Here is a 23,080-nt window from a genome sequence, read left to right as displayed (position 1 = left end):
CCCACCCCGGAATGTGCAGAACTGACGCGGCAGGGGTGGGGTTGGCGACTGATGGTTTAAGCCAACGTTGGGAAACCCGGCTCCGTCAGGACCCCACCCTGCGAGCTCTCCCCAGAGCCCGAGAGCGGCGTTCTTCGGGCTGCCGGGCTGCGGAGAGCTGACCCGGCGTCCTGGCGTCTCCGCTCCCCTTGCCCGCCTCTGCAGGCTGCAGGGCGCAGGGGGGCTCGGGAGCCGCGGGTGAGCGCGTCTGGGCCGGGGGAGCCGGCGTGGCCTAGAGCTCGCTGCTCAGGGTGAAGGGAGGAGCGCTGACTCGGATCACGGACGGGAAACTTTCCGAGCCTGGGGCGCAGGCAGGGTTCCTGGGCCGCCGGGGGGCCCTCTTCTCCTCCGCAGAGGAAGCGAGCGTGCGCGAGGGTGGGGTCCCTCTTTCCCGGTTCCAACTCTGTGCCCACGAGGGGGCGGGGGTACGAAAAGGGTCAGCGCGAGATGTAAGAGGCTCTCTTGCCGGAGGAGGGCGCCCTTCCGGGATGCAACCGCAAGCCGTGCACCTAGCAGTTGGCTTAGCCGGGCCACATGCCAGGGGCCGCCTGGGAGGGCGGAGAGGGCAGAATCCAGGGCAGGCATTCCGAAACACGCCTGCCAGTGGTGGTGTGGAGGGGCCGGGGGGAAGGCGATGGCGGTCTCTGTTAGGTAGGGGCATGGCTAGCGTCCCCTTCCCTGCTGTACCCCTAAGGATCGCAGACAAAAGCGTTCAGCTTTGCAGAGGTGAGTCTGTGCCTTGGGAGAAGGCACTCCGCTGCACACAGGACTGGCTGGGCCATTAGCCCCTGCCCCTAACTACCCCCCCGCCCCCCAATATCTGACTCTGCATTGGAGAAACCCACGTTTCTCCGGCTTTCCGGATCACCCAGGAAAGGCGTCTTCAAGTCTTGGGGCCCCAGTTTCCCCTGCCTGGGCACTTCTGGGAAGGAAGTCCTGCGGTTGTCCCCGTGCAGTGGCCCGGGAGAGGGGGCACCGGGGATGGGGGGTGGAGGTAGGGAAGAGAGTGGTTCTTGGTCCTGCCTCCTTTGGCCCCGGGAACTTCTCCTGGAATTGTAGTGGGTAGGCAGGCCCAGGTAGGGCGAGCCAAAGGCCCCAGCCAGCGGCCCTGCCGTTCTCTCTCCGCAGCCGCGTGTCAGCAGGTGGGTGGGTGGGAGGGCTGGCTCCGGAGGGCCGAGGCTGCCGCAGCACTGAGACTGCGGGGGCTGCGCGCGCGAAAGCCGCTGTGACGACTTTTAAGTGTTTATCCTTCCTCCCCACCCCCACCCAACACTCGGCGCGGGGCGGGGGTCGGGCACCGCTAGGTTCCTTCTTAGCCCCTGCAGGGCAGTGACGGGCCGAGCCGAGAGCTGGAGGCTCCGCCCCTGCTCCCCCAGCCGCCCCGCCCCCAGCCTGGCCCCACCCCACAGCCATAAACCCCACCCCTTTCCCACCCCAGCTGCAAACTAGAGTTTTTCCTGAGAGGTTGAAGTAATTTTTTGCCTTTTGAGCGCAGAGAATGTCGGAGCTGGAAGCGACTTCCGCGATCATTTATTCAGTGGTTCTGAAACTCCTGGTTTTTGTTTTTAGCAGGAGGACCCTCTTAGAGTAGGAATTGATTCCCACCCCCCCTGAAATCCTAACGCCTGGGGCAAGACGGCAGGCGCAAAAGGAGAGCTGCCCGGGCTCACGCGGGCGAGGAGGCTCCACGTCGCGCGATCCTTACACACGAGAGTCTCCCGAAACAGCCTGAGATTGCTCGTTTCCTAGTATCTGGCTGGGATTCTGGTTTTTCAATAGCCACGATTGTGTGCATCAGCTGCAGCGTGTCACGCACGTGCTAGCCGCTTCACAGGCCTCATGCAGCTGCAAGATGGGTTTAAGCTCCTTTTTTCACGGATTAGGAAACTGAGGCTCAGAGTGTTAAGATTTATTGGTGGCAGGACATCTGGCTCCGACCAGCTCCCACCTGGCCCAGCCCCAGGCTCCCTCCTTGTTTCTAATGTTCCCTCTATGTGGGGCACAGAGAATCCCTTGGGCAGGGGCGGCCGGCCACCGGTGATGCCTTAGGTTGGCCCGGCTAACCCGACTTTGCAGAACATCTGTCGCATGCATTCTTGGGGCACTTTAAGTGACTTTCTCGGGTTTCTGGGTTAGCAGTCATGAATTGGAAGGCAGAGGCCAAACAAAGACCGAACAAAGAAGAGACTGGTTAGTTCTGTTAGCTGGGTTTCCTGGGATCCACGCAGGTGTCTGACTTGCCTTACCACCCTACCCACATCTGCAGCATCCCCAGGCCGCTTGACGTGTTTACTCGGGTGCCCAACAGATGTTTATTGTATGGTGTCTATGTGCCAAGCAGAGTGCTAAGCACTGGGAACATGACCTTGAACACAGTAGAGAGTCCCTTGCATGTATGGTGTTCACAGCTTAGCGGAAAATTGATTTCTTCACTCAGAGGGCAGGGGCTGTACCTCTGACCCTCACCGAAGGCTCACTGTGTGCCAGCATTCCGCCCCGAGCTTCATCGTTCTTGTCTCGTCTAATCCTTACTAGCACGCTGGAAGATAAAATTAGCCCCGTTTTGCTGATGAGGAAACTGAGGCTGAGGGAGGTTAAGTGACTCGTCCAAGGCCATCCAGTCAATAAGTGAATGAGCGATTCAGACACAGGACTGACTCCTTCCCTCTGTGCTCTGATGTCTGCTGGTGAGGATGGCCGTCAGGCACTTTCTCAGCTCCGGCCACGTGGAGGGTTGCAGGGTATGCAATTCCCTGTCTGGATGTTATCCTCATTGAGAGGGAATTAGCCAGTGTTATTCTGCACAGATGGCGGAAGGGATTGTCCCCGAAAGCCCTCGCCATCATCAAGACAGTGAATGGGCATCCGTTGTGGGCAGGGCATGTCAGAAAAGAGTAACACCGGGACCCTCACCCCCGCGGGCCGAGAGGTCGGGCAAGTTCATGGAACACTAATAGCTATCCAGGCGGACATGTGTCCAAGTGATTGACATCCCCTCCAGGAAGTTCTTGAGGAAGCGTGATTCCTTGGGGCTGTCAAGGGGAGGCTTCAGAGAGGAAGGAGAACTCGAGCTAGACCTTGAAGTAAAGAGAGGACATGAATAAGCCAAGGGCTAAGGAAGAAAATGTGCCAGGGGGGAAACCTGGCTGAGCAAAGAGCTGGAGGTGAGATTGTACGTGGCAGGACCAGCTCAACTCAAGACTGGTCTCCCCAGAGTCTTTTTGAGGACTGGGAGAAACGAGAGTGATATTACGGATAGCTACCATTTATTCCACACCTATTAGATGTTCCTGACGCATTAAATGCTCTCAGGAATCTGGGAGGCAGTGTCATGAGCCGTGTTTTGCAGATGAAGACGAGAGGCCCTGGATCTTTCTCTTTCTCTCTCTTTTCCTTCTTTCTTTTCTTGTCTTTCTTAAATAATGAATGAGGCTCAGGATCTTTTTTTTTTATTATTATTAAGTGGAACAACTGGGAGTTTCAAACCCAGGTCTGAAGCAATCTAGAGACACTGCTGCTCCCGGAGGAGAGGAGAAACTATTTATTTTTTCATCACTGGAAGAAGGAATACAACAATCCGCTACCACTTGCTAGAGGATGCAGAGCCTTCTGTTTCAAACGACAAATGTCGGTGGTGGCAAAACGCACATGCCATCACTTCCTAAGGGCGATCTGTCTTCAGGATGAGGTTCCTGGGAGGGAAAAGGGGGTGGGGGATGAAGTCCTGGGACCCACTTTACACTTTCACTGGGGTCCAGTAGCAGAGGGGGCCCATGATCACCAAGACCTACTGGCCAGGATTTCGTGGCTGGAGCGAATAAATCCATGGGGCTGGAGGTGCACAGAGTCGCAGCCCAAAGGAACAGGAAAGGACATGGTGGCACCCAGGCAAAGAATCTGATCTGTCGGTCCTTTGTACATCTACCGTTCACATACTGGATTTGCTTTGGGGAATTGTGCATGCTCCCCGCCCCTCCCTATGGTATCCCATTTTGGTAGGTGGCATAGACAGGTAAGGCATCCCCACATGAGCCCATCAGACAGTCTCCCAGGGATCTGAATCCAGAACAGAGGAAGACTGAGAACCACCAGAAAGTACTCCTTGCCACTGGGGGCCCCCGTGAAACTGTACTTCTCTAATTCCCTGAGGCCAATAATGACAGGACCTACCTCCCGGACTGTTGACGGGATGGGACGAGTCATTACATACATGCAAAGCTCTTGGCTCAGTCCTATGTGCTCTGATGATTACCAGTATGAACCGTGGTTATGCCAGAGCTGTTACGGCACAAAGGGCGTGGGTCCTTATAGCGCCTGGAGCTTCGGCTTGCCCTCGTGTTCCGTGAACTTCCAGAATGTTCCACAAGTTACTTTTTTGGGGCTTGAGTTACCCAGAGTTGGTTTCGGCTGCTTGGAAAAAAAAAAAAACCCCTCCCTAGGCATGGGGAGCCTCATAGTTGCCAGTAACACTGAAGATGACTCATGGTCCCCTAGCTCGAGGGTGACTGATCCCATCACCTGTGCCCTGACTTTCCCTGGAGGCCTAAGGCATGGCCAGCGCCCCTCCCCAACCCTGTGAAGCCCCATGAAGGCAGGGGCCCTGGCCGAGTCTGCTCGCTGGTGAATCTTCCCCACAAAGCCCATGGTGGGTGCTCAGTAAACTTGGCTGTTTAGATGCAGAAACCATCTTTGGCCTTTAGACGTGGGTGTCCTGGTTGAACAGACTCTTTGCAGAAATATGTATGGAAAGGCTTACAGCGTGTGGAATTTAGGCTGGATTCACAGATAAACTTTACGTTGGCCCAGTTCTGCTCGTGGATCTACACTCTTGCCTTTCTCGCGGATAATCAAAGGGCTGGAGGCTCGGGCTCCAGATGCTCCCGTCTACCCGCCGGTCGTCCTTGAGAGTTGACAAAATGCTTCCGCACCCATCATGTCATCGAGTCCTCCCTCACATAAGACACAGTGGCAGCTACTCTTGTGCCCACAGAACAGGGAAACAGGCGTGGGGAGGTGCAAAGACGGGGACAGGAAGTGGCAAGAGTGGAATCTGGGTTTGGTGGCTGCGTGCCCAGCCTTCCTTCCATTCCCCCTCACCTCCCGCCCACCCAGTGTTGCTCCATTCAGCTTACAGGGTTCTGGAATGGGACAGGTAATTCAACAGACCAGTCAACGGACCAAGAAGCATGCACTGTGGACTGGGTGCTGTCATGGCCACTTTGGGCGGCACTCGGCTAGAAGGACCCTCCTCTGGGACTGGAGAGGCTCGAGAGTTGGTCTCCTACCGAATTGAGAGCTCTTGAGGGCGGGCATCCCTGCTCCCCCAGCCCTGGACAAGGCCTGGCTCTGGGCAGATCCTCGAGACATGTTTGTTGAAGGAATGAATGATTCCCACCCCCACCCCCACCCCCACCCCCACCCCCACTGAGCCTGAGGTTCAGTCCAGACACCAGGCCTGGGCCTGTTTCCCGGCCCTGACCGGTCACCTCTGGAAGCACGTCCTGGTGTGAGAATGTGTCCATTGTCCTGCACTGCTCACCATCACTCACACTGGCATCACGGCTGGCATCTGGGGGACGAGCCAACAGGGGGATGTGGTAGGAAGACCAAAGGGTTCCCTGTTCCCTCTGGCTTCTCCTCGTGTGTGTGGGAGGGCGGCCCTTGACTGGTGATGGGTGGGAGCTGGGGAAAGAAAGGACGGAAGGAACCAAGGAAGGAAGGAAGGAAAGAAACATGCTTTGAGCTGCTCCTATGTGTCCAGGCCTGTGCCAGCCTTGTTCACGTGAGATGTCCTGTTAAATCATCCCAGCAACTTTGGCAGGTGATGGTCTGTCCCATTTTATAGATGAGGAACAAGGCTTAGAGAGATTGTGTGATGCGCCCAAGGTCCCACTGCTGGTGATGGGCCGAGCGGGATTCATACCCAGGCGTTGATTTGCACGTCTCTTTCCAACTCTGAGCTGATCCTGCCTGTGGCTTCAAAGTGACCACGGCAGGAACATTTACACCGCGGAAATTGGCAAACAGTCCGGATCAGAGCTCCCTGCAAACCCGGAGCAGGTTGTTCACATCGGCCGACACAGCGCCGGGCGTGCCGGTCCTCCCTCGATCACTGCCTCTGTTGGACAGCCACCTGCTGTTAAGGGACTTAGGTTTCCATCTGAACTGGGTTCAAGTCCCAGCACAACGACTTCCCAGCAGAGCACATTTGAGCTAGCTGCCACCTCTCTGAGTCATGGTATCCTGTCTCTTGAAAGTGGAGGGTGTTTTGAGGATGAGTAAAACATTGCATGACAGCACTTGGCCTGAAAGTGGTCCCCAGCCGCTGGCGCCTCCCTTCCTCCCCACCCCCGGGGGTAGGATCATTTGGCCTTGGAGTCCCTCTGATAGGCCAAGTGGGCTCACACTTTCTTCTCCCTCTGCTGGAGGCCGATGTGGGAGCCAAGTCAGAGGATCCAGCCGCTTCCATTAATCGAGCGGCGGCCCTCACCTCAAGCTGGACCAGCAGAGACGCCCCTCAAGGAATTTCACCCCACACGACACAGACTCATTTGAGAACAATAAACGATCGTGTATAATAAATGGCCAATACAGGGATCCCAAGGATAAATCTTTGGGGATTAAAGGAGTGGCCCAGGAAGGTTCTGAGGGATTGAAACACTCTGGGTGGGTGAGGAGGGCATCCCGGGCAGAAGAGCTCATCCAAAGGGTGGGGGAGGGAGTCAGAGTGCTGTATAGGTGTGTGAGGGGTGGGAGGCAGTGAGCCGGCTGACCTCCCTTGAGCAGAAGGTGTTTATCGAGAAGCTAGGGATGAACCTGGCTGGAGCTGTTGGCGGAGGCCCGCGTGCCCGGGGCCAGGGGCCTGGATTTGAGCCCGGGGATTGTGGGGAACAGTTGAAGAGGGCAAAGTGACACTCCCAGGGCAGTGTTCTAGGAAGATGAATTGGTTTTTCTGGGCCACCTGAAGCTGGCAACTGTTTGGAACCTCCACTGGGTTATAAATGGCTGTTCTGGGTGCCCCCAAAGACGCAACGGCCTAAAAGAAGAGATGCCGTTATTTGGGGCTGTTATCTCACCCAGAGTGTCCAGACCTGGCGAGGGGGGAAAAGCCGTTATGGCCGAGATGGCAAGGCTGCCCCTAGGCGGAGCGTGTACCTTGGGCCTGAACGGAGAGTGATGGGGAGAAGCTTCTAGATCTCCAGGGAGCATGGGCTCCGGAGTCTGACCAGGGTTCACCTCCCCTTGCCACCACCCCTCCAGTATGTGAACCCAGGTAACCTCTTCATTGCTGTCAGCCTTGATTTCTCTAGCTGAACCCGCAGCTCGTCGCTGTGGCCTGGTTTGGTGAGGGCAGCTGGGCAGGGTAAATCACCTACTACGCGGGGTCCACACGCACGGTGCCTAGCACATGGTAGGCATGTGAGAAGGGGCTGTTCTAATGAGGCCTGGCTCGCACAGCGCCCCCGAGCGTGAAGGGGAGGAAGTGTTTGCAAGCCTCAGTGCCCAGCTGAGGGGGTGCATTGTAGGTGTCCCCACGTAACGAGTCCTCAGGCTTGGAATTAACAGAGCATCAGAGCCAGAAGGGAGCTGAGAAATTATGTGCACGATCTCCTTCCTCCCATTGGAAGTCGGGAAAAGTGAGGCCAGAGAGGAATGTCACTGCACACCCTGTGTGTGATGTGGGGGACTGGTCTTCTCCCTCCGAGTCCTGGGGGCCATCCCGGGGGCTCAGTCAGGTGGACCCCCCACCCTCATAGCCTTCCGTGGGGAAGCATCAGGGTCCCCCGGACTCGGGTGGGGATCTCGGCGGCACTCCAGTGGGAGCGACCCCCCCCCCCCCCCGCCCAGCCTCATAAATCATGGGAGCAGCTTGGGAGGCGCCAGGGAGAGAAGCAGCTGAACCACTGGGTTTCTTGTTCCCTTGCCAAGCTGTTCCCTTTGCCCTTTTGTTTCTCTTTCTGCAGAGGCACTCGTGCCCCTCCGATGGGGTTGTCTGTCACCAGTCGTTGGCGCCTCCTTTATGTCCCCAGCGCCATCTCCCGAGCGCTGCCCCGGAGGAAGGCGTCCATCACAGGCTGCCCTGGCATCGTGCTGGGCTGGCAGGGAGGGGCCACGCGGGGGGCTTGGAAGCACCCGCAGGGTGAGGAAGGGCTGGCATGGCCAGAGGGTGGACGGCGTCCTCACCTGGAGCTGGTGCTCGCTGCCCCGGGCACACAGGTTGTTGTCAAGAGAGCATTCAGGTGGCACAATAACCCAAGGCCGGGTGCCCGGTTAATACGCGCAGGTGACAAACTAACTGTTCATTGTCACCAGGCACCTAGTGTTGCAGGTGGGGGCACGGGGTGGGGGTTGGGGGGGCAGAGGGAGCCAGGTGGGCAGCGGGGAGTGACAAAAGCAGCCACATCACAAAGACTTCTTTGTTCGCTGGGGCAGCAGAGAAGTGGGCTGGGGCCCAGCTCAGAGGAGAAGAGGCTTGGGAAGGCGAATCCCTGGGCCCCTGTTGCCCGACTGAGGGGCCTGGTCGGCGGAGAAAGGCAAGCCCCGGCAGGAAGGGTGCCTAATGGGGAAGAGGTAGTGGTTCCCAGGACGGTTTGAGTTGCAGAGAGGGCACGCTTTCATTGCAGGATGCAACGTAGGTCATTCATTCATTCATTCACTCACTCACTGACTCCGTCACTGGTGCAGCCAATGGTAATTGATCGCATCCTGGGGGAGGGGGAAGGAAGCCCTGTGCTGTTCTAGAAATCCAGAGCAGAATGAACAGGCAAGTTCTTGCCACCCCTCCCCCCACCCTGGGGCTTACCGTCTAGGGCTGTACTATTCACTACTCGGCGGCCCGTGGCCGTGGCTGTGACTGAGGACTGACATTTACATTTACAACTAAACAGAGTGTCTCCGCTTTTATGTAACTGAATTAAACAGAATTCGGTTCTGCAGTCACACCAGCCACATTTCAAGCGCTCCCGAGTCGGACAGGACGGATGGAAACGGGACGTCGTTACAGAAAGTTCTGCTGGACCGAGCGGACCTGGGGCCACTCTTCAGGTGGGGCCTGCGCATTGGCCACAAGCGACAAGGAATCGGGGAGGGAGGGTCTCTTCCCTGTCTCTTTCTCATCCCGTCCTTCCAGTGGTGCCAAGGAGAAAGCCTCAGGCTGATGATATCATGTCTTTAATGCCCTCTATCGCGTGCTGATCTGCCTTCCCAACAAAAACAGGTCTGGGGCAACACACCTTCGGTGAGCCCAAGGAAGCCAGAGCTGTAGTAACAGCGTTTTGTTTTCATTGTAATTCTCTTTCAGTTACCCTCTGTTTAAGGCGAGGAAGTCTGGTTTGCCATTTGGGGCAGTGATTTAAATTCTCTCTCTCTCTCTTTTTAAAACGGCTTATTTAAGTAAAAAATGAGTCGAGTTAAAGAAAAATGTTGAATACGCTGCAGAGCAGGTGGCACACGGATAAGGCCAATCTGTAAAGGTGGCGGGTGTGCACGTCAGCCACGCAGCAGCCCCCGTTCAGATGGGACAACGCAGGCTTTGGAGGCAGGCAGAGGAGGGTTCAAGTTCCAGAGCCGCTGTGTGTGTGTGTGTGTGTGTGTGTGAGCTCTGTGACTTTGGGAGGAGTTACTTCCCTCCACATCAATCAGGTGCCAGTTGGGAAACACCAAGCTCAAGCAGGGAGTCTCGGAGGAGGCGGGCTTATTAAGGGGACAGTGTACATGGGGGTTGGGGCAGACAGCAGGGAATGGTGTCGCTCTGGGCTTGGCGCAGTGGGTGGCCGTTACCACCCGTAGACTGGAGAGGGCCACGCAGAGGGGAGCTCGAGGGACAAGTACCCACCATTCCCCCCAACTCTTGTCTTTGAGTGTTTTCCTGGCCGCCCATTGGCCAAACCCAGTTGGAAGCCCAAACAGGCAGGTGTCTCTACAGAGTGAGCGGAGGAGGGAGGAGTGTGAGCTCGAGTGCAAAGAGCAGAGATCTAGCACCATCCCACTAAGCCTCAGTTTCTCCATCTATAAAGTGGGGATTGTGCTTCCTGCCCAGTAGCGTTGCTGTGACCACAAAGGGGACCACGTGCAGTGCTAATGATGGGTGGCTGTGTATACCAAGGACCGTGGCAGTAATAAAATGCCCATCCTTGTGCCCAATCCTGGGCTGGATGCTGGATTTTCCTGAGCTGAAAAGCAGCATATGAGCATGGGGGTCTCTGGGAAGGCAGAACTGGCTTTTCAGGAGCACGTGGGCTTGAAGCAGCAGGTAATGCGGGGACAATGTCGCCACTTGTAAAGAGAAGCTGCCCGCATTCTCCACTGCGGGTGTCGACCTTTGCAATGCGTCATCTCTGCCCTAGACTATTCAGTGTCCCTACACCTCCCTGTCCCCTGGTCCAGCTCGCTGATTGATGACTCCACCCCAGGGCACACCGATTCGTCATTCTCCAGTCTATTTTCCACCCTATTTCCCACGGAGAGGTGCTTTCTCCTTACATCCATTTAGGTCATCTTTCCTGCCATCCGCACTGGCTCCTACCGTGGGCAGCCTGCTCGACATCCGTCATGAACGGGCTCAAAGCCCCCTGCTTCCGAGTGGAAAGGCAGGTGCCCTCCGACTGCCAGCCTCTCTCACCGGAGGCGGCTTCTACCCTTGCAGGTGGGGGAGAGGTGGGGTGGGGGGAGCGTTAACAGTGAGTGAGTTAGCCCTCTGGACCCCCAGCCGGATCTTCATCCTTCACCCGAAGGCTCAAAGTGCCATCGCCACCTTTAGAGACATCTTCTCTGTGGGCCGTAGCTGGAGTTCAAGGAGCACCTGGCTTCAAATCCGATGACTATTTCCTGGGAAACCTTCCACCGAAGGCCCCCTCAGCTCACAGCTTCCCGGTTGGCTGAGGTGGCTTTCTTTAGGCCCCTCGATTCTCCTTTGTCTGGCCCTTCCCCCCCCCCCCCCGTCTACCTTGACTGCTCAGAATGACTTTGATGGGGACTAATTCTGCCAGTTGAAATTCATGCGACGCTTACACATTCGGCGCTTTGCTGAAATTGCTGTGACAAATACCAGTGGCAATTTCTTCCCTGGCTCATTCTTTAATGTGCTCCGGGCAAGACGGAGGGCCCCTGCCCCTCGCCAGCCAGCGTGCCATCTGTCAACACTGCCGTCGTCCGCCAGCCCCTCGGTGCCCCCTGCCCCTAGGCGCAGGTCGGTCTCAGCCCTGCCTACTGGCTCCGCGGCAGAGTCACCCTTCGGGAGGGGACAGGTCGCTCCCTGGGGTTAAGTATTCATCAAGAAGAACTTCACCAACGGCCCCCTTAGGCCTCGGTTTCCACGTTGGCCAGAGTGACGTTCTTTCGTTCTGGCCCCTTCTCATCTACCTGACTGTCCACATGGGCTTTGGTGAGGACTGGCTTTCCAGCTGAGCTTGGGGCCGTGTCCCGCAGGCTGGGTCTTTCTCTGCGCGAGCCGTACGGCCCCCACCTTAGCCCCAGGGTGTCTGTCACTCTGCCTTCTTGGGCTGGCCCCGGGGTCTCAGAGGTAGCTTCTGTCACCCATGGGTCCTCACTCCCTGGGTGCTGGTGCCTCCTGGCCGGCTGGCTCTGAACCTCTCTCGGCAGTGATTGCCCAGCCCGTCACCCCCTTCGCAATGTTCGTTGTCGCTGCATCCGATCCCTGCCATTGTTTACGTTGTCCTCCTCTTACAATCACATTTGAATTGATTTCCTCTCTCTTGACTTGTTTCATGTAAAGATACACTGTCTAGGTTTGTGATGGCGAGTCTATACTTTTTTCTTACTTCATAGTAAAATAAAATAACATGGAACTATTTGAATTTTTAAAAAGCTTCCCCATACGACCCAGCATCGTCACGAGCCGCGGTGGAAAAAGCCAGTTGGGTCGAAGGGGCACCAGCCTCAGCCTTAACGAGCCACGGGATCTGATTTCAACGCCTCCAGTAACTTACTGTGTGACTGGCTTACCCCCTCCTCTGAGTCTTGGGTCCGTCAAACAAAGGGGCGGGTCTGGACGATTCCAGTTCTCGGATTCTGGGATGGGTAATAGGGTTGGGAAGGAGGGTCTCATCTATGTCCAAAATATTTCCTTTAAGACATGTCGTTACCCTAAAATTCCCACCTTTGGGAATTTGGAAGCATCCAGTGGAGTTTACTAAGGACCAGCGATGTCAATGATGAGGGGCCCCCCACTGGTTACTCAGTGTGGGGTGCACACTCACAGCCTCATTGTAATTCCGTGCAGCTGCCATTTGCTAAGCGCCTGCTCTGGGTTGGGCCCCATGCTGAGGCTGGCACTACATGGAAAAGTAAGACCCAGTGCTGGACTTCAAGGGGTTTGCAGCCTCCCGGGGCGGAGAGGCAGGCAAACGAATAAATTGTGGTTATAACAGTGGAGACTTTACCATTGAAATAGCTGCCAAGTCCTTGCAGGAATGCAGATCAGGGGATAACTAATCTGTCTGAGGTTTGGGGGAAAGTTCTATATCACTAGAAGAGGTGACACCCAACTGGGTCTTGAAGGATGCGTAGGAGTTTGCCGGGCTAAGAAGGAGATGGAGAGATTTTAGGAGGAAGTAATAGTAGGGACAAAGATTCATAGGCTGGAAAGGGCCTGGATCATCTGGGAGATTCTGGGAGACAGTGGTGAAGGGGTATGAGTTGCAGGAAAGAAGCGAGGCCGGAGGTGACCCAGGGGATCGATCGAGTGCCTTTGCCGGAACTGGGTTAGTCTTGCGACGAGACAGATTTTCCCCAGTCCGGACCCCCAGGTCCCTGGCACTCACAGTGGCCAGGAGGAGCCTGCTTTCCGGTTGAAAACCCCCATGGGGCCATTTGCCCCCTACAGCTAGGGGGCAAATGCTGTGGGGGGTGGGGGTGGGGACAGAGCCGCTTGTTAATCTGGCTTGATCTCTTTAAAAGATGCCCCCTCCTGTTAACCTGGGACAGCCTCTGGTTACAAAGTGGCCTCTCTCAGCTCTGTGGATCCAGGGAAAGACTCCTGGGCTTGGAGTCAACAGAGCTGTGTGGTCAGGTCCAGGCTCTCTGCCTGGGCCTCCTGGACGTCGCCTGCCAAGTGGTGTTAGTAGGAAACGTGTACTGAATGCTTGCTACGTGCGTGCGGGCGCTATGGGAAGCTCCTGCTTGTGTCAACTGTTCACTGCGCCATCTGCATAACCCCTCGGAGGTGTGCGCCCTAGCACCCCCGCCTTACAGCAGCAAAGACTGAAGCACAGAGAGGTTAAGCCACTTGCTCAGGGTCACACAGCTACTAAGTGGCTGTGCTGTGTTGAACCCAGGTTGTCTCACCTTTTACCCGCTTTCTGTTCTCTCTACTCTCCAGACCTCCCATCTTGATCCCACACAGCTCTCAGGGGCTCGGGGACTCCAGCTGCAGCCAGAGCTGGGCCCGGGCCCCACGCACGGCTGCACGACAACTGTGAAGGCCACGGGCCTGGCCCCTCCCTGCCCTGGCGGTCACGGGGTGGCAGCCAGGCTCTGCTCTGTTGTTTCTGGCCTCATTATTATTATTCTTTCTTTCCAGCGTGCCGCTAAAAGCTTCCCGCAGAGAGCACGCATCCCAGCTCTTTAAACTTTTAACGGCTTTACTTAATGTTATTTCCCTCGGAAAGGAGACAGAAGAGGCATATGTGGCGGTTATATTTAGTGCAGTGTGTGGGTCTGAGCACATGAGTGTTCAGTGGGCCTGGAGGTGACGAGGGAGATGTGTCTGTGGCGGTGGGCGGGTCTGCAGCTGGTCTCCCCTCCCTCCCGTCTCCCAGCAAGCGTGGCCTCCGTGAGAACCTATCGTGTGGTGTTCTGGAAAGCGGAAGATGGATGCCACCCGAGGGGAACCACCGAGGAGACAGAAAGCTGGACCGAGACCCCCATCCTCCTGCCGTCCCCCTCGGCACTGAAGACACGGTGGCCCTAGCTGCCCCAGGGCCTTTGCACATGCACATGCTGTTCCCACTGCTGGAACCCACCTCCTTCTTTGGACTAAGCCCTGTTCATTATTCAGGTCTCACTTGCACGGCACTTCATTTATTCATTCCACAAGCATTTTCTGCGTATCTACTGTGTCCACAGCACTGGGGGGGGGGGGAGGGGGGGCACGCCGGCCATCGGTGATCCATCTGGCACAGGTCCTGGTGCAGAGAAGGCACCGGCAAGTGTTCACGGAACTAACAAAAGCCGCACAGATGCTGTGGGATCTGGAGAGAGGATACGGTTGCCCTCCAGGAGCTTACAGCCTCTGTTGGAATTCATACCAAAGACACTGTGAAATGCGAGTGAGCCCGTTAGGCCTGGCGGAGCGGTACCCATTCGGGCCAGGAAGGAAGACCTCGCTCCCTTTTGAGCATCCGTCCGTCCGCCTGACAGCTTGGGCTCTTGCTGTGCTCCAGGTACTGTGCGAGGCACTGAAGACAGACTGGAGGAGGAGCGATGGGAGGAGAGACGGAGCCCGCCCTCCGGGACCCTCCCTTCTGCAGTGTGCGACTGGCACACGCATGAGGAGGAACATTCGCGGAGAGGCAGGGCGTCATAACTGCAGTGAGGGGGGAGGAGGCTTGGAAGGAGCCATGGCTACCTTGCAGAGCTGCGGGGTCAGGGTGGGGCCCGAGTACCTGGACATCTCCTCCGGCCCGGCCCTGCAAACATGGGAGATGCCTCATCGCCGACGGCAGTAAATGCTAACATGGAGAGAGAGCCAACGTGCGTGTGGCAGTGACCGGGGGAGCCCCACGATCAGCAGGGCCCACACTGAGGTTCTGGGAGAAAAGCTGGGCCTGGTGGGGGGGGGGTGGTTTTCAAACTGTGTTCCGTGGAACCCCAGCCTGCCACGGAGGTACCCCCGGCTTTGGGAAGCCGGAATGTGGGTCGGAGTGCGAGTCCGGGGGGCCCTGCTTTGCCCGTTCTGGGTGATGGAGGGAACCATCAGGGCTGGAGAAGGTTCTGGAGCTTTCCTGTTTAGGTTCAACCCTCCTTTCCTCTACCTGTGGGGAAACGGAGGCCAAGGGGCAAGTGACTGGTCCCCGGTCGCCAGCAGGAGGGGGCCAGGGCTGACGTGTGTCCACCCAAGCTGGAAGGAAGGCCTAGGGAAAGGCCACCCTGAGCCTGGCCAGGAGGCCTGGGGCTCCTGCCCCCGGCTTGTGCCTGCCCGTCCCCCAGCCCAGCCTCAGGTCACCCCCCCCCCCATAAACCTGTCTCCTTTGCCAGCCCAACGGGTCTGCCCCACCCTCGTGAGGCCGGGAATTAGATGAAATAGTTTACGATCCCACGCTTCGTTATGTTTTATTAAAAGTGCCCGTGCTGGCTTCCGCTGGCACATCTGCTGGGCTCAGTCCTGGGGCTTCCTCTCCCTCCCCGCCCCCACCCCTCGCTGCCAGAGGAGACAGACAGCTGCCACCCTCCCCCCCACCCCCTTCCCTCGCCGAGCAGGGCCCCAGCCCGGCTGTCAGGTGTCTACGAGATAAAGGGGAATCCCACAGGCGAGGACAGATTGGGGGGGTGTCGAGCCGTACTCCTGGGTGTTCACACATCCCCGACCCCATCTGGTCCCACAGGTGCCCCTGGGGGGGATTGGTGCGGAGAGGGGGAGGGGCAAGTCCAGAGTTCCTCGGCGCATTCGAGGCACCTGGGCTTCTGTTCTTGGTTCTCCCGGTGTGCCCTGTGCGAATCCAAGATCAGGCTGACGTCCCTCCCCAGACTGGCCTCTGGTGACCACAGGGAATGGCTTGCTCTCAGCAGGCTGCCGGTTTCGATCCGGGTGCCAGAAGGAAAGCCCCGGCGTCCCGGTGTTGCCGGTAGAGAAGCAGCCCTCAGGGTCCGTCCCGGTGGGAGGTGCTGGGCCGTATCAGGGGGGCAGGTGGAGTGCTTCGAGTGTGGCCCCCCTGGCTCTGAATGGCACCTGAGCGACCTGCTGGATGTGTCATCTGGGGCGAGGCATCTAAGTGCTGTGAGCCTCAGTTTCTCATCTGTAAAATGGGAGTGATGGTATCTGTGTTGCTGAGAGGGTCTTATACCTCGTAGACGTTTCGTACACGGTGGCAATTTTTTTTGAGCTTATTTATTTATTTTGAGAGAGAGCGAGAGAGCAGGCACGAATGGGGCATGGGCAGAGAGAGAGAGAATCCCAAGCAGGCCCTGTGCTGTCAGCGCAGAGCCCGACTCGGGGCTTGAACTCACAAACCATGAGATCACGATGGGATGCCCCCATTAAAGGTGAGAAGGCATTTAATCAGATCTTTATTCGAGGAAGAAGGACGTAGTAATCTTGCTTAGGACGATGATGATGGTTAGCAAATGCTACTGGGGAACTTGTTATTCATTTATTAAATACTTACTGACCTCCTACCGTACATTTGAAAAAATGGCATCGAACAAGACAGAGCCTTGCCCTCCTGGGACTGACATCACGGTGGGGGAGGCAGAAATGAACAAGAAGATAAGTCACCTCACTCCGGATGGTGCCGTGCTGTGAGGAGAATCCCACAGGGTCCCGGCATAGTGCGGGGCTTGGGAGCAGAGTGCTTTCTCTAGGTTGGGTGGTCAAGGATGGCTTCTTGGAGGAGGTGGCCTTTGGTGCTGGAAAAGGAGGAGAAGGGAAGCAGGGCGAGTTGTGTCTCCCGGCCAGTCCGTACATTTGTGTTTGACTCCTTCTCCTGACGGGGCCTTCTCTGGACCCTGCTCTCTGGAACCAGGAATTGGCCACCCGCACGCCCTGCCACCAGCACTTGCCGACTCAGCTGGTCCATGACCGTACCCCCTTCCGCCCGGGCCAGAGACCCAATGAGGCAGGAGGCAGAGGCCTGCGTTCGGCACCTTCCTGACCTGCTCCTATTGAATCATTGCCCATGTAGGAGGTGGGTCTGTGGCTCTCTCCATTCTGTGGGTGACGAGCCTGAGACTGGATGAAAACCTCATGGGTGGTTTGAGGAGGGGTGGCCTGGGTCTGTCCCTCCTGAGATAGCCACCGCCTTGTGCCCGCTGGCCGTATGCGTCCGTGTCTCGTGGAGGTCGAGGATTGGGAAGCTCACGCCCCTTCTCCTGTTCCCCTGAGACCCCAGAGCACCTCTGGGCGGGGGCTGGGCTGGGCTGGAGCCTGAGCCAGTGGGGTCACGTGGGCTTGGGGGGCAGGGAGCCCAGGGTATTGATGGCCCTCAAAGCTGGCGGGTGTCAGGAGGCAAAAAGGTATTAATTAGCAGTTATTCCCCGGCAGTGAAGAGATGGATAGAGATTAAGGTGGCAGCCCGCGCATCCGTTTTGTAGCAGCTGAGAAGTAACAGTAAATCAGTGCTATGAATCGATACTGTAAGAGGGAGATACGTTTTAATCTTATTAGCGAGGAGGGAGAATGTCTCACTCTCCAGGCTGGGTGGGAAGTAGGGAGTGAAGAGACAGGGGCTTGGACCTGCTGGGGGGGCACCATTGGAAAAGGTGCGGAGGTGGGAAGGCAGTTCTGAGTCAGTAGAGGAGGGGCCCCTGCCTTCTTCCCAAGGCTCTCTGCCATAGGCGTGCTCCCCTCCCGCCCCTCCCTGTGAGCCAAGGGCTCTGGGTTGGACAGTGGTTCAGCTGCTGGGCACGGATGGGGCTGTGATGCCATCGCTCAGCCTAGCCACGCCCACACCGTGGGGAAGGTCCGGAGGCTGGGAGCCAGGATAGCACCTCTGGGCAGGTGTGAGCTGTGAAGAAGACAGAGCTGGGCGGCGGTCAGGGGTGCCGTCCGGCGAGCACCCCCCACGGCTGGCACCGAGCACGTGGCTTTCGTTCCTCCAGGCGACGGCCATCAGGATGGGCGCTTTGTCCCCACGCACTGAAGGGGACAGGTGCAGGGGAAGGGGCCTGCTCACGAATGGCCATGCCGGGATTTGACCCCATCTCCGGGCGGCCAAAGCCTGTGTCCTTCCCACTGGAGCACCAGACCTCCCCCAGCCAAAACCGTGGGAAAGCCCATGAGGTCCAGCCTTTAGTTGTGACTAGAGGCTTAGATTCGGGACACCTTCTTTCTCCTTCTCTCCCCGGCTTAGTCCCACTCTCCACACCAGGACAAGAAGCGCCTATAGGAAGGAGCCAGGGATGCCGAGGAAAAGGTGGAAAGAAACAAAGCAGTCAGGATAACTCCTAGCACCCACCTTTCTGTTCCACCCAGGGCAAACAACAACTACTCCCTTTGGGCCTCGTTTTCCCCATGAGATCCTTCAGGGCCCTGCGAGCTAGAACGTTCTCAAAGTCTGTGTTTCTCCCTCCTTGAATGATCAGTTGCCTACTATGTGATTTAATCCCCTCCAGAGTCCCTGTGATGCCAGCGTTATTAGCCCCATTTTACAGATAGCTAAACGGAGGGGCTCATCTCTGACGGCTTCGATCTGGCCAATGGGGATGTCTTGGAGGTCTGCCTGGGCTGCCAGAGACTGGACTAGGCCTTTGGAGGAACTTATGCCTCCCAGGGGCGGTAACCTGGTATGTCTATACATCCTTGTTTCCTCTTGTCCTGGGAGGAAAGAAGGGGGCTCCTCTTATGGATTGGGAAAAGCCCCCCAGAAAGATAGCAACTGCCAGAGGAAGGAGGCTCTGCCTGGGGAGCTTTTGTCCCTGCTTGGGGAGGGGAGACACCAGGGGCAGATTTTTTTTTTTTACAATTTTTTAATGTTTATTTATTTTTGAGAGAGAGAGAGAGAGAGAGAGAGAGAGAGAGAATGAGTGGAGGAGGGGCAGTGAGAGAGGGAGACAGAATCTGAAGCAGGCTCCAGGCTCTGAGCTGTCAGCACAGAGCTGGACATGGGTCTCGAACCCCCGAGCCATGAGATCATGACCTGAGCTGAGGTCAGACGCTCAACTGACTGAGTCACCCAGGTGCCCCACCAGGGGCAGATTTTTTGTGGTGTGTGTGTGTGTGTGTGTGTGTGTGTGCGTTTCTCCATCTGTCTTGTAACAGAAACCATACTGATGGCTCAGGGATAAACACCCAGTCCCAGCTTCTTCACCCAGAGGCAGACAAGGACTCCGCCCCATCCTGTCCCACCCTGTAGCTCCTTGTCTGTATTCCCAATGAGAAACATATCGCCTTGTAAAATAAGTTGATGTCAGGGTTCAAATCCCGGCCCACCACCTACCAGCTGTGTGACTCTGGGCAAGATACTTCACCTCTCTGAACCTCGGTTTTCTCATCCATGAATGGGGAAATCAAATGACGTGATTCTATGCCTTCATTCACCTACAGAAAAGTGCTTTGTAAAATGTTACTGTATTTGGGCAGCACTTGGTGATGTAACAAGCAAGCCCCCCGGATTTCATGGCACAAGCTCAGTAGAAAGTTGGTTTTAGCAGACGCTGCAGGCATCTTTCTAGGCAGGAGGCTTTTCTCCATGTGGAGACTCAGGGAGCCAAGCTCCTTCCATCTCCTAGGGCTTCGTAGTCCTTTCCAGCCAGTGGGAAAGGAAAGAGAAAGTAGAGAAGCATCTGGGAAATGTTGTCTATGGAGAGGTGGCATTTGCATCCTGGAGTCAGCTCCGTGTTGTGAGGCAGGGCCACTGTGTGTGTGTGTGTGTGTGTGTGTGTGTGTGCACGCGTGTGCGTGCATGGAATTTGGGTAGCCGGCTGCTGTCTCTGCTTTAATAACTGTCCCATTTACTTACCTTCCTCACTTACTCCTTGAAATCCTAAGGATAGAGTTCCTGTTTATGTTATTTATCCTGTCCTATTAATTTCTGTAACAGAATTCTGTGAGCACAGAATGCATTTATTAAATATTTGGATTGATGGATGGATGAATGGAAGATGGATGTATGGAGAATAGATGCATAGATGGTGGGTGGGTGGATGGATGGATGGATGAAGAATGGGTGCGTGGGTGGATGAAAGATGGGTGGATGGATGGATGGATGGGTGGGTGGATGGGTGGGTAGATGGATGGATGGGTGGATGAAAGATGTAGATGAATGGATGGATGGGTGGGTGGATGGATGGATGGGTGGATGGATGAGTGGATGGATGAAAGATGGGTGGATGGATGGGTGGGTGAGGGGATGGATGGATGGATGGATGGATGAAGGGTAGGTGGCTGGATGAGTGGCTGGGTGGATGGATGGGTGGATGAAGGATGGGTGGGTGGTTGGGTGGATGGATGAAGGGTAGGTTGATGGGTGGATGGATGGATGGATGGATGAAGGGTAGGTGGATGGATGAGAGATGGGTGGATGGATGGATGGAAGATGGATGTATGGAGAATGGATGGATAGATGATGGGTGGGTGAGGAGATGGATGGATGGATGGATGGATGGATGGATGAAGGATGGGTGGGTGGATGGATGGATAAAGCATAGGTGGATGGATGGATGGATGGATGGATGGATGGATGGATGAAGGGTAGGTGGATGGGTGAGTGGGTGGATGGATGGATAGATGAAAGATGGGTGGATGGATGGGTGGGTGAGGGGATGGATGGATGGATGGATGGATGAAGGATGGGTGGATGAGTGAGTGGGTGAGTAGATGAGTGGGTGGGTGGGTACCTGGATGGATGAAATGATAATTAACAAGTCAAACCACACTGACCTATGACTAGGGAATCCAAAGATTGATGGTCAGTCCTGTGGGGCATTCCTGCCTTGTCAACTGTTAGATTCCCATCTCTCAGCATTACAAGTGGCAAATGGTTTTCAGTTGAATGGAATTCTTAGAAATCCTCTGGAAGGGTCACTATTTGAATCTGTGCAGAGCCTTGGAAGCATCAGCAGGCAGGCAGAGGGATGGCCAAGTAGACCTGGGTATGCACTGACTCCCCAAGTTGGGAAATGACTGCAGAACTTTGCCCCAGCAGTGGGTTTGGGGCCCCGACTGCTTACTGGAAGGGAGATTTTGCAGATCTCCCCAGGGATCCGTTAAAAAGTGCCCTGCCCTCACTTGAGGGGCCCCTGGTGCTTCCAGGCCTCATGGTGAGGCCCCCGGTGTTTCCCTGCTTTCTCCCCTGGCAGAGTCTGGGCCTGTGAAGCAGACAGGGAGGCTCTGAGCAGACAGAGGAAGGGCGACGGGGAGTCCACTGAGACAGGGTTAAGTGCATTTCTCTCTTCTTGCCAGGCCAGTGAGAATTTGGCTTTAAATTTTTAACCTAAATAGAGTTATATTCATTCTCTCTTTCACTAGATGCAAAGCGCTCTTTTGGAGCAATTAAGGAAAAGCATAAATCAGTCCATTTTTAAAAGCTCAGGCTGACTTTGTGGCTGGCTAAAATTAGTGTCTCCATAAAAGAGGAGGAGGAGGAGGAGGAGGGGGAGGAGAAAGCTGGATTTGGCTTCAAGACGTCCATTCACTGAGGCTGGGGGTGAAGCCAGGCCTCTGCCCTGCGTCGGCCAGATCACGGGGAGCCCGGGCCTCCAGCCCCGTCTGGCTTCTGCCGACCAGCACACCCTTTCTGCTCCAAACCCTGTCTCAGGTCTTTCCCGCTTCCCGGATATGGTGGAAGGAGAGTGGGTTTGCAGAGCGGCTGGGCTTGAACTCCAGCCCCACCCCACACCCGCTGTGTGGCCCTGGGAAAGTCACCTCACCTCTCTGAGCCCCCAGTTTCTGTGGCTGACAAATGCCACCTTCTCATCTTCAGACCTTCCCTCTTCCACCTGACTTTGGATCCACACAGCCCAGAATATGAAGTAACGGCCCTCCTCCCATGACCCCCATCTCACTTTGTACTCACACACGGTCAGGTCAGGGTATTGGCTGTTTGACCACAGCCCACTCCTCTGCTGGGCTGGGAGCCCCTGAAGGGCCTGGTCTGCTTGCTCATCATTGTAGGTGCACAGCCAGGATTTATTTCTTGCTGAATGAATTCATAATGACCACACGGACCTGTCCCTTTACCTCTCAGAGCCTCACTTTCCTCACTGTAAAATGAGAATAAGAATTTCTTTTCTTTGCGGGGGAGTGTTAAGTGTGATAAATCCCATATCTGGGAGACCTTTGTTAAGCTCTTATTACATTCTGGGCTTCGGGGAGAGGGCAGCGAGCGGGACAGGTGTGGTCCATTACCTTCCAGCATCTACCAACTAGTGGGAGAGGTTTTAGCACCTAGGACAGCGTCCCGCCAGATGCTCTTTGTTGAATAATGAGCGAATGAGTGGACGAATGAATGAATGATGGAAGGAGGTTCCTCTCCCACCTGTGGCTCTCTTAACTCCCACCTGTAGCTTTTCCACTACACATCTTCTGGGGAGTTGCCTTTTATGCTGACAGCCTAGAGACTTGGTTCCACTCTGGGGTACCCGGCCCTCTCTGGGCCTCATTTTCCAATCTGCAAGGTGGGGGATGGGGCACTCATCTCAAACTCCCTTTGACTGGGGAGGGATGTTCTGGTTCCTGTAGACAGGACCTCAGAAGCTTCCAGACCTCCCTTCTGGTCCGGTTCTTCCATAGGTCTGACTCTGACGCCAGCTCGGGTCCCAAGGGGGAGGGTTAATTACTCACGGGCACTATCTGCACATCTCCCGGGCCTCTTATCTGGGACGTAAGCGTTTAGGCAAACACATTAGCCCAGGGCAGGCCGGGCACACGGGAACCGGAGCCTTTTGACAAACATCTCTGGGCTTCTCTCGGCTGTGGAGGACGGATGTGGGTGCTGGCCTCCGCTCCTCACTTGCCCCTGACCCCGAAGGCCTCTCCGGCACCCACACCTTCAGGATGGACCCACAGCTCCTGAAACTTCCAGGCACCCGAGTTCGGTCCTCCCCCGGGACCGTGTTCAGCAAGACTGAGCTCTGCACCGGCCCTCTCCCCACCAGCCCGCTCAGCTAGACAGCTCAGCTCCGACAGGGCCTCAGTCCATCACGGCGAGGTGGAGAAATCCTACACAGAGCTCCACGGCCATGCCTGGGAGATTAGGGGATTCTCGGCGATTTAGATTGATCAACCGATTTTCCTGGAGGAAAGCGGGGCTGTCACTGAACATATGCCGTCCCCCAGGCCTGGGCTCAAACTCTCGCGTGCACCAGTCTCACCCATGCTCCCACCAGCCTGTGAACTGGCGTCTCGGGCTGGAGGAGCTGAACCCCA

General features: G+C 56.3%; 1 protein-coding gene and 1 long non-coding RNA gene across 2 annotated transcripts in view; one reads left to right on the top strand and one right to left on the bottom strand.

Moving 5' to 3' along the window:
• Positions 1-1,554: 1,554 nt before the first annotated feature.
• Positions 1,555-8,367, bottom strand: LOC125173651 (uncharacterized). The gene is made up of 2 exons (XR_007155105.1): positions 8,224-8,367; positions 1,555-3,116 (listed from the first exon to the last, which is right to left on the bottom strand). It is a non-coding gene; the product is annotated as an uncharacterized LOC125173651 (long non-coding RNA).
• Positions 8,368-9,020: 653 nt separating this feature from the next.
• Positions 9,021-23,080, top strand: part of IGSF21 (immunoglobin superfamily member 21) — a 226,942-nt gene continuing 212,882 nt past the window's right edge. The window contains exon 1 of the mRNA XM_047868900.1: positions 9,021-9,084. Within this exon, the coding sequence (XP_047724856.1) occupies positions 9,021-9,084 (64 nt within the window). The remainder of the gene's footprint in view (positions 9,085-23,080) is intronic.

Source organism: Prionailurus viverrinus, chromosome C1, assembly GCF_022837055.1.
Source record: "Prionailurus viverrinus isolate Anna chromosome C1, UM_Priviv_1.0, whole genome shotgun sequence".
NCBI lineage: Eukaryota > Metazoa > Chordata > Mammalia > Carnivora > Felidae > Prionailurus > Prionailurus viverrinus.
The sequence above is the reverse complement of the archived record's forward strand: the minus strand, read 5'-3'. Positions and strand labels throughout refer to the sequence as shown.